At 37.0% G+C, this 13,718-nt stretch overlaps 2 protein-coding genes across 2 annotated transcripts; both read right to left on the reverse strand.

Annotated features, from left to right (window-relative positions):
- Window positions 1-2,485: 2,485 nt before the first annotated feature.
- LOC125079213 (olfactory receptor 51B2-like) lies at window positions 2,486-3,421 on the reverse strand. Its single transcript, XM_047692676.1, has one exon. The coding sequence runs from the start codon at window positions 3,419-3,421 to the stop codon at window positions 2,486-2,488; it is 936 nt and encodes a 311-aa protein (XP_047548632.1).
- Window positions 3,422-7,349: 3,928 nt separating this feature from the next.
- On the reverse strand, window positions 7,350-8,288 carry LOC125079203 (olfactory receptor 51B2-like). The gene has a single exon (XM_047692666.1). The coding sequence runs from the start codon at window positions 8,286-8,288 to the stop codon at window positions 7,350-7,352; it is 939 nt and encodes a 312-aa protein (XP_047548622.1).
- Between the last annotated feature and the right edge of the window lie 5,430 nt (window positions 8,289-13,718).

The following is a 13,718-nucleotide window of genomic DNA, read 5'->3' on the forward strand; positions in this document are numbered from 1 at the left end:
TTAGAAAAAAAAAGACTTTTAGAGGTTAGTAAAATATTAAAAAATACTGGGGTAAAATATTTTTATTTTTATTTCAGACAAAAAGGAAATGGCAAAGAAAGAAAAATTGCACACCTTCATTATCATGTTTAAATTATAAAGTGTCTAAAACTATCACCTTGTATTCATAAATCAGAATTCGTAAGTAATTGCCAAATACTATGTCCCTAAACACGATGTTTGAAAGCTGTGTGTTGCTTAGATTTTTTTGGTCCCTTCTCAGAAACTGCTGTGTGGACATGAATACGCAGCAAGTAGATTCATGGAGAGCTCTTAGAATAATTCCTGAAACAAGAAGTTTGCTGTGACTCTGAGACATTGAAGTCTGTCGTGGATTAAATAAATTAGCTCTAGACCTACCTCACAAATAAAATTGTTTATCTTTTCCTAAAGAACTGCATTAACAGCTTTGGAAGTTTAGAGAATGGCTTGCAGTCATCCTTAAGGAGGTCATAAGCTGATGGGAAACATAACTGCTGCTCTGGCCGAATTCTGAATGCCACCCAATAGTCTTTCAATAAGTGCCCTTTACTGGCTTAAGAAAGCCAGAATCAATTTTACTAACTTGTAACTTCTGTTGCTTATAAAGATTTCCAAATAATAGGGGCGCCTGGGTGGCTCAGTGGGTTAAGGCCTCTGCCTTCGGCTCAGGTCATGATCCCAGGGTCGTGGGATAGAGCCCTATATCGGGCTCTCTGCTCAGCAGGGAGCCTGCTTCCTCCTCTTTCTCTGCCTGCCTCTCTGCCTGCTTGTGATCTCTGTCTGTCAAATAAATAAATAAAATCTTTAAAGAAAAAAAAAAGATTTCTAAATAATACAGTAAGTCTTATCAACGGTATTTTTCACTAGGGAATGAATCTCCAGATATAATGCATTTAGGAAAAGATGATGAAAAGTGTAAAACCAGAGGCAATTAATATATGTTTTTTCTAGTGAAAATGGCAGATGAGGTTTTTCCATGTTGAATTTACTGGAATATTCTTAAAGTGCTTACTCCCTGGATATGACATCAGTATAGAAAGTTTCTCAGGTGAGGCAGACTGAATTTAGATGGGCTGATTGTTCCCTGGGCTCTGTACATAAGCTTTGAATAAGAAAATAAGGGGTTGGGAAGGGGTCCAACTAAAAGAACCAGCTTAGGAAAAAACAGCAGCCTTTTCAGAACATAGAAATATTTAGGTCACATAGCTATAACTAGTCTAGTTCCACATAGTAGCATAGAGCTAACAGTAGATGGGTAAGATAATTATTATTACCTGTAACATGAGCAAAAGACAATTAACCATCTCTAAATCAAAATGAACAACATAAAACCTCACAAGATTTTGAAAGAAATAGAGGGAAGAAACTATTCCATCAGTGCATACCGTTACTTTTGCTGGGTTTTCTGACTTGATTAGGATAAAATTTTCATCAAGTGAAAAAGCCCTGAATTCTTTTATGTTGAGATGCAAACAAAGGGAGATGGAGACAAGAGATATCTAAATCTATCTAAATCTATACTGAATTTTTACAAAAGAAAAATATCAGGAGGTAAAGTAGAAAGCCAGAAAGAGGAAAATTAGTATGTTAGTGTTCAGCAGCTATGGGAAGAGAACAAGGCATGCTAGGGGATCTGGCTTCAGCTGGCTAATAGGAAATTGATGAGTTGCTAATTTAATTTTGATCTTTATCAGTTTCCATTTAATAATAAAATCCACTGATATACTGAGAGAAAGTGAAGCATCAGGTGTAAGCTTTCTAGAGCTCTATACATGTGCTAAGTTTCCTCAGTGAAATTTATTTACTTTTAGAGCAACATCATTCCCAGTACAGTTAGATTCAAACATAGAGATGGGAAAATGAGAAATAGATCATTCTGATTTCCTTTTTGTAACACAGAAATTGTACTTCCAGGTGCACATCTTCCTTCAGATTAACTGTCTTTGATCCAGGCGATGTTTCTTCATTTATCTGACATTTTCTGAAGTAGTACTTCTCTCTTCACATAGAAGATCTGGAACGCCCCATCTCACCTTTTTCCTATCCCTTTTCCCCAAGATCACCAGGATTTTCTCTTAAATATATATCATATGTGTATAATATATATATTCTAATAAAATATTCTATCTATGCAATTCCAATATTCATTCTAATACATATATTGGAATACATATGCAGAATATATATATATATATATATAGAGAGAGAGAGAGAGAGAATATATATAGAATATTATATGTTATATATACTCTAATAACACATTCTATACATATTCTATTCTAATATATATATTCTAATACACATGTAATACTAGAATATATATCTGCTCACATCAACTTATAGTTTTGTGTAATAATTAAAATGTCACCTAACTCTGAAAAGACACTGAGTATAAAACCAAGCATCTCTTCCAATAATGGGAAATGAAAAACTCCCAGAGAGCTCAAGATTGCGAAATAAAAGCTCAAGCCCTACTGTGCGCAGAAAATAGGCGAAGGATGCTTCTCTGAATGTGCTTGGTCTTGATACTATATATAATGGGGTTCATGAATGGAGGAAACAGAAAGTAGACATAGCTCATAGTAATGCGGACCACACGTGGTGCATGTTTCCCAAACCTGTGGATGAAAGTCAGGCCAATCACAGTAATATAAAATACCAGAACACAGCTAATATGGGAGACACGGGTGTTAAGGGCCTTAGCTCGCTCCTCTCCAGAGGTGATGCCCATAACCATCTTCAGGATTAAAATATAAGAGAAGAGGATAATCAGAGCATCTAGGAAGAAAGTCAAAGCAACAAGAATCACAGGGTACACACGATTAAATGTTATATCAGCACAGGCGAGTTTCATGACATCTTGGTGGAAGCAAAAGGCATGGGAAAGAACATGGGAACGGCAGTATGGGAACCAGTAGAGTGGCATGATTGGGGGCACAAGGGATAAAAAACCTCTCATTAGTACCCCCAATCCTGCCTTCATCACCCAGGAATTGGTAAGAATGGAGTTATACCTCAGAGGCGTGCAGATGGCGATGAATCGATCATAGGCCATGGCAAGCAAGACACCTGATTCCACAATGGAAAGGGAATGAATGAAGTAGGCCTGCAGGAAGCAGGCTCTGTGGCTTATCTCCCAGTGGTTCATCCATAAGATGCCCATTACGGTAGGCATCGTGATCAATGTCACCATCAGATCTGTGCCTGCCAGCATGGCAAGGAAATAGTACATGGGTTCATGGAGGCTGTGGTTATCCTTGATGAGGTAGAGGAGAGTACCATTGCCAAGAAGCACAGAGACGTAGACTATAAAGAAGGGGATGGAGATCCAGTGATGAGCAGCCTCCAGACCAGGGAAGCCAGTCAGCAAAAAAGGAGCAGTGCTAATATTTGGCCACATAGTATGTTCGCAGGTGGAGAGCAAGTTTATGGAAGCTACGAACCCAGAAATCCAGTGTTTTCTGTTTGCACTACCTCCCTATGGGAACATATTACAGCAGTCCCAGTCATCTTTGTACTCAGGATAATTAATTGGTATATACATGGTTTTACAACTTTTTTTTTTTTTCATAAGAGCAGTGGAGAGTTCTAGGCTATAATAATGATGAAGAATTGTGGTCTTTTCCCACATTATATATAATATCAGGTTCATGGTTAAAATTTTCTTAATTTTTTTTCAAAAAAAGATAAAAATATACAAACAGATAATTATATTACTTAGTTACACTGTCTTTTAGTTTGGTTGTAAATGCATTGATATACTTGATACATTTAAATTTGATTTAATTTTGTATTTGCAATCATGATAGAGACATTTTTTGTTGTTATCAGAAAATTTTGTTCTGTTTTGAAATTAAATGTCAGCATTTTATTAAGAATCCTTAAGAAAGTCAAAAAGCCTGGATTAAGATCAATGGATAATAGCAGACAATGTCACATTTAGTCTAAACCCATTCACAGTATTCTTGAGGCCCATCCATGGGTCCCCCACTAAAAACTTCAAACCTACTGTGATACATCTGTCCAAAGGAGGTCTGTGCTATTATGTTGTTCACATCAGGTGAGATATATCCCCTATGCAGCCCTCTGGAAAATCTTTCTATCTTCTCTTGCCTGCATCTATCATATTTCTATTCCTGGAACTCACCCACTACACATTCGTATTGCTGGAATGGTTGGTTTCTTTCTGTCTTCTTAGAGGACTTATCCCAAATTCTTTCTTCTCAAAAAAGTTTGGAAGAGACCAAGTTGAAGAGTTTATATTTGTAGAAATCACCTCCCCAGAGTTTCACCTTCCCACCCACTTGGGAGATTCTTTGATTCTCCTTCCCTTTCTTCTTTTTCTGTAAGTGGCTGGGTCATTAAACCACTTTGGGGAAAAGCCATTCATGCGTTTCCCCAAGGGTGAGTTAGGAAAACTAGAAAGTCAAATACCACCCTCATGGGCATGTCAGGGCTTAATTATGTGACCCCAAGATCCTCAACATCAGCACTACTATTGTCTATCTCAAAGGTCCAGGGAGTCATATGTGCCTTTGTTACTCCTAGAATTTGTGAATTCCAATCACATTTTTGTCTTTTTTGTCACTATGGAGCAATCAGTTCTGATTCACAGGAACCTCAATGGATCTGTGAACAGCCAGGTGAATGAAAGTTGTCTTATATTGTATCTTAAATTTACTTCATTTATCATTGTCTATTTTGTGACAGGATCAGGGTGACAGACATGTTCATTTCATTAATGAAACTCAAAAATCTAGTGGGAACCAGAAAGTATATTTGCCATGAATTTATAAAGCACTGTCACTACTATATGAATGTCAGTGTGCTAGGAAGAGCACATAGAATACATCTCTGGGATCTGAGCAAGGTTCCTGGAAGTGCTGTTTAAGCTGAGAACTGAATAATAGAAACATAAGGAATATAATATTTTTTTCTAAGATAGGGCACTAATTCCATGCAGAGAAATAAACAAAAAACAAACCAATCAAAGAAAAACATGTGCACTAATCATGGGACAAGAAAAAAAATGATGAATTTAAGCCAAAAAAAATTTTATTTTAAATTTATACTAAAAATTATAGCATCTCTAGAACAACTTACGAAAGAAAGCTTAACATAAAATGAATCTTTGGTAACAGATTTTGATCACATAGGGTGTTACAATTCATGTAATGAATTTTGATTTTACTCAAATGACAAGATTATGAAAAAAATGATAGGCCGTGCTTACGATCAGGTAATCCTTGTTTAAAGGTCACTTGCTACAGTATGAGGAGCACACTGGAAGAAAGATAGAACAAGTAAGAAGAATCAAGACACAGCAATCCAGATGATAAATTGTGTTGGAGTGGATGTGATAGGGTGTTATCAGTAGGGTTTGATAGAAGTGGACACACTCCAGTGAAGAATCACTGGGTGGAAACTTTATCCCTTTTTCTCCCTGGGTAAGAATGCAAAGACCCATGTATTCTATGAGCTTCTATTAGTGTGAAATGCTTCCGGTTTTTTGTATTGTCTTGTACCCCTATCCTTTCATCATATGCTCATATAGGACTAGCTTTTACTGTGATCATTAATAATCAGGAAAAAAGATACACATATTAAAATTATTTTTAAAATGACTAACTAATGAATATATTACTGTCTTCTCTTAAAAGCTCAGTGCTACAGCATAAAATATTTCCTTTGGTAATTTTAAGGGGTCAAACTTCATTACTGAGACATTTACTCATCTTCAAATTAACAGAGTGTTTTTCAAACATGGATTTTATGCATAATCAGTAATCATTTGGGGGTTGATGACATTCATATTCTTAAAATAATCCAGATATTTTTTTTATTTGTTTCTTCCCAAACTATTCTTCTATATGTTTTTCTAAAATCTGTCAATTTTAGATCTTATATATATCATATATATATATATATATATCCAATAGATTTATCTTCATTTTAATAATTTTAGTTACTAATATCTCTGTCTCTGAAACTGGCAGTTATTTTTCTGATTTTCTTATGCCCCTCTTGCTATACTAAAATCCTCATTATACCTCAACATATAAATTGTAAACATCACAGAAATCGTATCACTCTCTTGGTTGGAACTAATTCAGTAGCTTCTTGTGACTTTCTGGGTAGACACTCAAAACACTTGCCTTGGCCAACAGGATGCTATTGACTTAACCTCCTTTTCCCTGCCCACCCTCTCCTTCGAGCTGTCACTCTCTTCACGTGAGCCACATTCCCAGAAGTTTCCATGAACCATTCAACCGATAGCCTTCTCACATACTACTTTCTGCTTAAAACATTCTTATCTCTATCTTAACAATTAACTACTCATCTGCCCTCTGGTCTCAGCTAAAGACGCGCTCTTCAGAGAATCTTCCCCTTAGCTCAGTGTAGAGGTGATCCTTTTTAGAACCCACATCCTCAAAACAGTTTGTCCTTCACGTGTTGTAGCTAATCACAGAGATAATTTTAAATGTAGGTTTCGTTGATTTTTGACCCCCCCCCCCAGTGAGTTGGGTTTAAGTAAGACAATATTTTGTATTGATTTGTTTGCTATTAAACATTTTTGTTTAGCATCATTCCTGTCTCACGCCTTAAAATATCAACCAAATAGCTGATTACTGTTACTATTTTGAAAATAGAATCAATGAGGACTGGTTTAAATTTCTTAATTTTCTCCAAATATTAACCTTTTATAAAATAGAATGTCCAAACAGAAGTTATGCAAAAAACAAGAAAACATGAAAAAAAAAAAAAAACCTGGAATCAAGGAAGTCTTTAACATGTGGCCCCCAAATGTCAATAAAGTAAATAAAAATGAAGTTAAACTTATATATAAAATTTTAAATTCTATCTATAAAAAGACAAATAGAAACTGGGATATATTTGCAAAATAAATGGCTCATGAGGGTTCATTTATAATGAGTTCCCACAAATTAAATTAGGAAATGATGAACTTCCTGATAGGAAAATGACAAGAGACATGATCAGAAAAGTCCAAAGTAAGCCATGCGAATGGCTACAACAAATTGTCAATGTGTTTTAGCATAAAAATTAACTTGAATATACAAAAAACACAATATCAGAGCTGTACTTTTCCAAGAAAATAAAAACATTTCTATCCTTTATTTAGAATTTGAAGAGAAGAACAAAGGAAAACAAGGAAACAAATCAACTCATAAACTTATAACTCATAAGCTTCAAAATGGCATTGTATCATTTGAAGAAATGGAGTTTGCCACAGTAGGTTTTAAGACTTGGTGGAATTGGAATTCCATGGTCCTCTGTTCAGAGAAACCTCAGATCCCTACCATCTGCACTTAACTTCCAAATCGATCTTTGGATAAAAGGCGGAGAATGCCATATTGAATTTGCTTGGTCTTGATGCTATAGATGATCGGATTCATTAAAGGAGGGAATAGGAAGTAGACATAGCTCATTATAATGTGGACCACTGGTGGCACATTCTTCCCAAACCTGTGGATGAATGACAGACCAATCACAGTGACATAAAAGATGAGGACACAGCCGATGTGGGAGATACAAGTATTGAGGGCCTTGGTCCTCTCTTCACTAGAGGCTATGCCCATGACAGTCTTAAGAATTAGGATATAGGAGAAAAGAACGATAAGAGAATCTAAGAAGACTGTTAAACAAACCAAAATTACCGGGTAAAGTCTATTGAAAGTTATGTCAGCACAGGCCAGTTTCATGACTTCTTGATGAAGACAGAAAGCATGGGAGAGAATATGAGAGTGGCAATATGGAAATGAAAAGAGACGCAAGATTACAGGGATGATGGACATAAATCCCCTCATGAAAGCTCCCATTCCTAACATTACCACCCGAATATTGGTGAGAATGGAAGTGTATCTCAAGGGATTGTGGATGGCAATAAAACGGTCATAGGCCATGACAAGCAAGACACCTGATTCCACAATGGAAAGGGAATGAATGAAGTAGGCCTGCAGGAAGCAGGCTCTGTGGCTTATCTCCCGGTGGTTCATCCATAAGACGCCCATTACGGTAGGCATCGTGGTCAATGTCACCATCAGATCTGTGCCTGCCAGCATGGCAAGGAAATAGTACATAGGTTCATGGAGGCTGTGGTCATCATTGATGAGGTAGAGGAGAGTACCATTGCCAAGAAGCACAGAGATGTAGACTATAAAGAAGGGGATAGAGATCCAGTGATGAGCAGCTTCCAGACCAGGGAAGCCAGTCAGCAAAAAGGGGGCAGTGCTAGTATTAGGCCACATAGTGTGCCCATAGGTGGAGAGCAGCTTTATAAAAACCTTTAACCCAGGAATTCAGATTCTTTAGTGATATTATACCACAGAAGCCTTAATCGTAATCTTCATACTTGGAGATAATTAATTGGTATGATAAATGGAACTTCACAAGTATTTCCCTACAGAAGAAGAATAGAGAATTTGCAGGTTATACTTGAGATAAAGAAGGTTAGTCTTCCCCTAAGTAGAAAAAAATATTAGGTTAATAGTTAAAATTTTCTCAAATTAAATGAAACATTTTCATTAATCTTTCTTATAACATCAGGTCCTATTATTGTGTTTATGCTTAAAATTTTTCCAATAACAGTATATAACAATAACAAATAAGTACAAATAATAACAAATAAGTAAATAAGTACAAGTGGTTAATGATCTTACTTAGCTGCTTTCTTGCTATTCGCACTCATGATAAATACATAGTTTTCAGTTAGGAAAACTTGCCTTTGTTCCTGAAATTGAATGTTGGTGCTTTATGGTACACAGGCCACCACCATCACTTTTGATTGCTTTGTTGCTCCAACAGTTGGTTACCTCTTTTTAGAGTTGGCTACCAGGAGTGTGGGCCAGAGACCAGCCACAGCTAACAAGCCCAAGGATTTGTTAGATAGACATGTGGCCTTAGACTCTACCTCCAACCCACTGAACTAAATTTTGCCTTTGATCATGATCCCCAAGTGATTCAGGTGTACAGTAGTATCTTTTTTTAATTATTATTTTTATTGTATTATGTCAATCACCATATAGTACTTCATTAGTTTTTGATGCAGTGTTCCAAGATTCATTATTTGTGTATAACACCCAGTGCTCCATGCAATATGTGCCCTCCTTAAAACCCGTCCTGGGCCAGGTATACAGTAGTATCTAAGAATCACTGCTGTAAACATTTCATATCTACTCCATCTTTGAAGATTCATGCTTTTGGATTCTTCTACATGGGTACTTCTTTGTTCTGCCAAATGCCCTCATGTAATTTTTTTTTTCATTGCTGCTTTATTCATTGGTTCTCTTTCTGCATCTTGTCAGAAAATCATTTGACTTCACTGAATGTTCAGATTCTTTCTGTCTCCTCTTACCTCTTTTTCTTTTTAAGATTTATTTGACAAAAAGAGAGAGGGTGACAAGCAGGGGGAGTGGGAGAGGGAGAAGCAGGCTCCCTATTGAGCAGTGTCTCTTACCTCTTAGCTCCTTACCTCTTAGCTCTTAGCTCCTTCTCCTTCAACACGTCACTTCTTTTTTGTTATTATTATTATGTTCCATTATCCAGCATATAATACATATAGTGCTTTGAAAAACAGGATGGGGATTCCTCAAAATGTTAAAAATAGAGCTACCATATGACCCAGCAATCGCACTACTAGGTATTTACCCCAAAGATACAGATGCAATGAAAAGAAGGGTACATGCACCCCAACATTCATAGCAGCAATGTCCATAATACCCAGACTGTGGAAGGAGGTGAGATGCCCTTCAACAGATGAATGGATAAAGAAGATGTAGTTCATATATGCAATGGAATATTACTCATCCTTCAGAAATGATGAATACTTAGCATTTGCATTGACATGGATGGAACTGGAGGGGATTATGCTAAGTGAAATAAGTCAGCAGAAAAAAAAATTATCAAAAGATCTCACCCATATGTGGAACATAAAGAATAGAATGGAGGACTACAGGAGAAGAGAAGAAAAACTGAATGGGAAGAGATCAGAGAGGGACACAAAACATGAAAAACTCTGGAGTCCAAGAAACAAACTGAGGGTTATGGAAGAGAGGGGGTGGGAGGATGGGGTGACTGGGTGATGGGTATTAAGGAGGGCACATGTGGTGATGGGCACTGGGTGTTATAAGCAACTAACGAATTGTTGAACACTATATCAAAAAGTGATGATGTATTGTATGTTGGCTAATTGAACATAATAAAAATAATAGAAAATGCTTTGAAGTTACATCTATATGGTATGGCAGTAACTGAGATAGAAATCACCAACACAAGGAGTTCCCTAAAATTAAAGCATATCAAATAATATAGAAGTTTAAATTAGTATTACTGTACAAATGTTGTATAGTAAAAATAAAATCAAAATTGCCTGAGTTTTAAAAAACAGGGGTGAGAAAACAACATGTCAGAGGAAGAGAAAGGTAGTTGGGAGAGGTAGTGAATTAGAGATATGTATTCTGAAGGGGAAAATAGCAGAAATAAACCAAACAAAAACAAAAACAAAAAACAAAACACAAGGTCCTGAATTTATTTAATTTATTAAAGAAAAAGAATTCAGAATGAATAAACCATATTTCCAGACTGTAAGCTTCTCCTTAAGAGCTAATTAGGTTTTTTCAGAGACTGGTAATTAAATGTCCAAGATCAACAAGGACATAAGGTTTCACTGTTTTTATGAGCACACACACACACAAAATGTTTGAAACAAGGAGGCTATATTTTCCTCTGTAGCTAGGTTTTCATCAGAAAAATAATAAGATACAGAGAAGGCTATAATACCTCTAAGAATGTAAAACCAGGACATATTTCCAGACCTTTGGAATAAAGGGAAAACCTGTCCAAGATGAAAAGAGAACCTTGATACTTGTCCAGGAGCAGATGTGTGGGGCTACCAGGAGTACAAGATACTGTCGTCAAACTGAGGCCACCATAGACAGTTTCTTCAGTGCTGGGAACATCCTTCATCATACTCCCAAGCCTACATTATGTAGCAAAATTCCATAAACATGGCTTGGCTATATGGCTTTGTTTATTGACAGATGTTGAGGAAATTATATCAGGTGCAGAATAATTAATTTGTCTAGGTGGAGAGAGGAAGGCTATGGTCTTGAAACTGATAAGCAGCTCCCAACTCAGAACATGTATTTTCTTCAGTGACTTCCTAAAGTTCTGGGGGAACTGTCTTATCAATATCTGATGAACTGTCCTCAAAGGATGCTGTACACCTGAAGGTATAGACAGCCAGTGGGAGCACCATCCCCAGTATCATCTGGGACAAGTGGAAAAATTATTATTTGGAATGTGCAGGGAATTAGCGAGCATACACCACATGGCTCCCACTACATTGATTGCTGAGAAAATCATTCCATAAGCACAGTCTCTGTCCTTAAGAATCACACAATACACACCAGTAGAGTTTATATTGTTCTTGGTCATTGTGCATTTTTATGCAAAGTATTGCCAATGAATGTCCCAATGGGATCCCTAATGCTGAAAACATCTAGATAATTTACCAACCTGATTTTCATGTTAGGATGTTTTTCTAGGTAAATAAGATTTCTAGACTTATAACAACAACAACAACAACACACACACACACACTCACAGAGACATCCATAGAAATGGACCAAACTACTCAGTCTGAGAGCACAACTTGACTCTCAGTGGATATGGGGGAAGGAAAGAAGCAAAGGGGGCTTGGGTGTATGAGGAAAGAAGGGAAAGGAAGGATATGTGGACTTCAAAAGGATATAGTGAATAAAGAATCCATCACAAAGTTGAAATGCACAGGTGACCAGAGAGGAGACCCTGAGTCCTGCTCCCCGTCATCTCTCATCTACTCCCATCCTCATTAATGGAATGAAGAATAGACTCTGTAGGTACAAGAGTAATGGGCCAGAAACAGAGTCTCGGGTTTTCTATTTTTCCTAGGGAGTCTCACATGCCCTTTCTAAGACAGTAGTCCTAAAGTGTAAACACACACACAGGTAAGCATGCATGCTATTAAGATCTAATAAAAACTATAAACTACCTAGAAAAACGGATAAAAGCACACAACGTCACACTTAATTTATAGCACTCATGGTTATGGTGATGCCAACCCAACAAGGATCACAGATGGAAAGCCAAATCTGGCATAGTTTCTTTTATACAGTTATTGGAAAAAAAAGGAAGATGTCTGTGCTGTAGATGTTTCTCACCTCAGCTGGGGATCTTCCTTCTATGCAGACCTCTGGAAAACCTTCTTAAATGCTTCTCTTGACTACATATAATATCAGAAGGGAAAAGAGTCATTCCATATTTCTGTTCCCGGCACACTCCCACTCCAGTCTTGTTGCTGTAACAGGGACTTGTTCCTGCCCTATTTGAAGACCAGGTTTAGATGTTTCCCTCACATAGCCATTAGTTTCCCTCACAAAGCCATAGGCCCCATTAGAAAGCTTATATATGTAGGAATCACTTCCCCAGAGATTTACAGCCACTCAGGAGACCCCCTGATCTCTTTCCTCTTTCTGGGAGTAGTTGGGCCACTTAAACAATGTCCTCAGGTCATTCATGCATTCCCCAAAGGATGTGGGAGGAAGACTGGAAAACTCAGATACCAGCAGAGGTGGAATATCAGAATTTGCTTATATGATCCCCCCCCCCCCGCAACCAAATCCTCAGCATCAGGGTTTAAGAAATCCATGCATATCCTTCCTGTTGTCCACCTTAAATGACACAAGTATACCTATTTTTCTCAAGGGTCACATGTACCATTGTTGATCCTAGAGCTTAGGAATTCCAATTGCATTTTTGTCTTTTCTATTCCTTTGGGGAAATAAGTTCTGATTAAAAGAACACAAGTGAATTTCTTAATACTATGGGGACAATTAACTTTTTGTCTTAAAAATTACTTTATTTTTAGATCATTAATCTTTTTACGTGAGCTTCACGATGAACAGAGAATAGTATGATGGGTATCAGAAAAAAAATATTTATCATAAATTTTCTTTTCTTTCCTTTTCTTTTTTTTTTCTTTAACCATACATTTTCATACCACTGTCATTACTGCATCGATGATAACATGCTAATGGAAGCACACAGGGACTATCTCTGGGATCAGTGAAAACTTCCCAAAAGAAATGTGATTTCAGCAGAGAATTGAACAAGGAGGAAGGTAAGGAAAATGGTCGTTGTAAGTAGGATAGAGTTCAGTTCCAAACATAGAGGAAAAATGTGCACAGGCCAAAGGCAAGAAAGAAATATGATGAATTCAAACAAAAAGAATTTTAGTATAGCTAAAAAGAAAAATGTGGCAAAATGTGATACAAAATGAATCTGTGGCAGCAGATTCTAATCATGTTGGATTTTACAAATCATGTAAGGAGTTTTGACTTCACTCTAAGAGCGATGAGTGTGAGGTAAAGGGGAGGGGACCATGATCAGATAATCCTTCTTACAAGTTTACTCTGGTGAAAGCTTGGAGGACTTGGTTGAAAAGGTAGAAGAGTGAGTGAAGAGTGTGTAGAACTAAATTACAATAATCCAGGTGAGAAATAGTGTTGATGTGGATGGGATGAGATGTTGTCGGTAGTGTGGCATAGCCGTGGACCGGAGAAAGAGTCTATGACATAGAAAGAGGAGAAATTGACTGAAGGTGGTAGATTAAGGAGAGAGAAAAATGGAAGATGACATCT

This window comes from Lutra lutra, chromosome 10 (genome assembly GCF_902655055.1).
Source record: "Lutra lutra chromosome 10, mLutLut1.2, whole genome shotgun sequence".
NCBI classification, from domain to species: domain Eukaryota; kingdom Metazoa; phylum Chordata; class Mammalia; order Carnivora; family Mustelidae; genus Lutra; species Lutra lutra.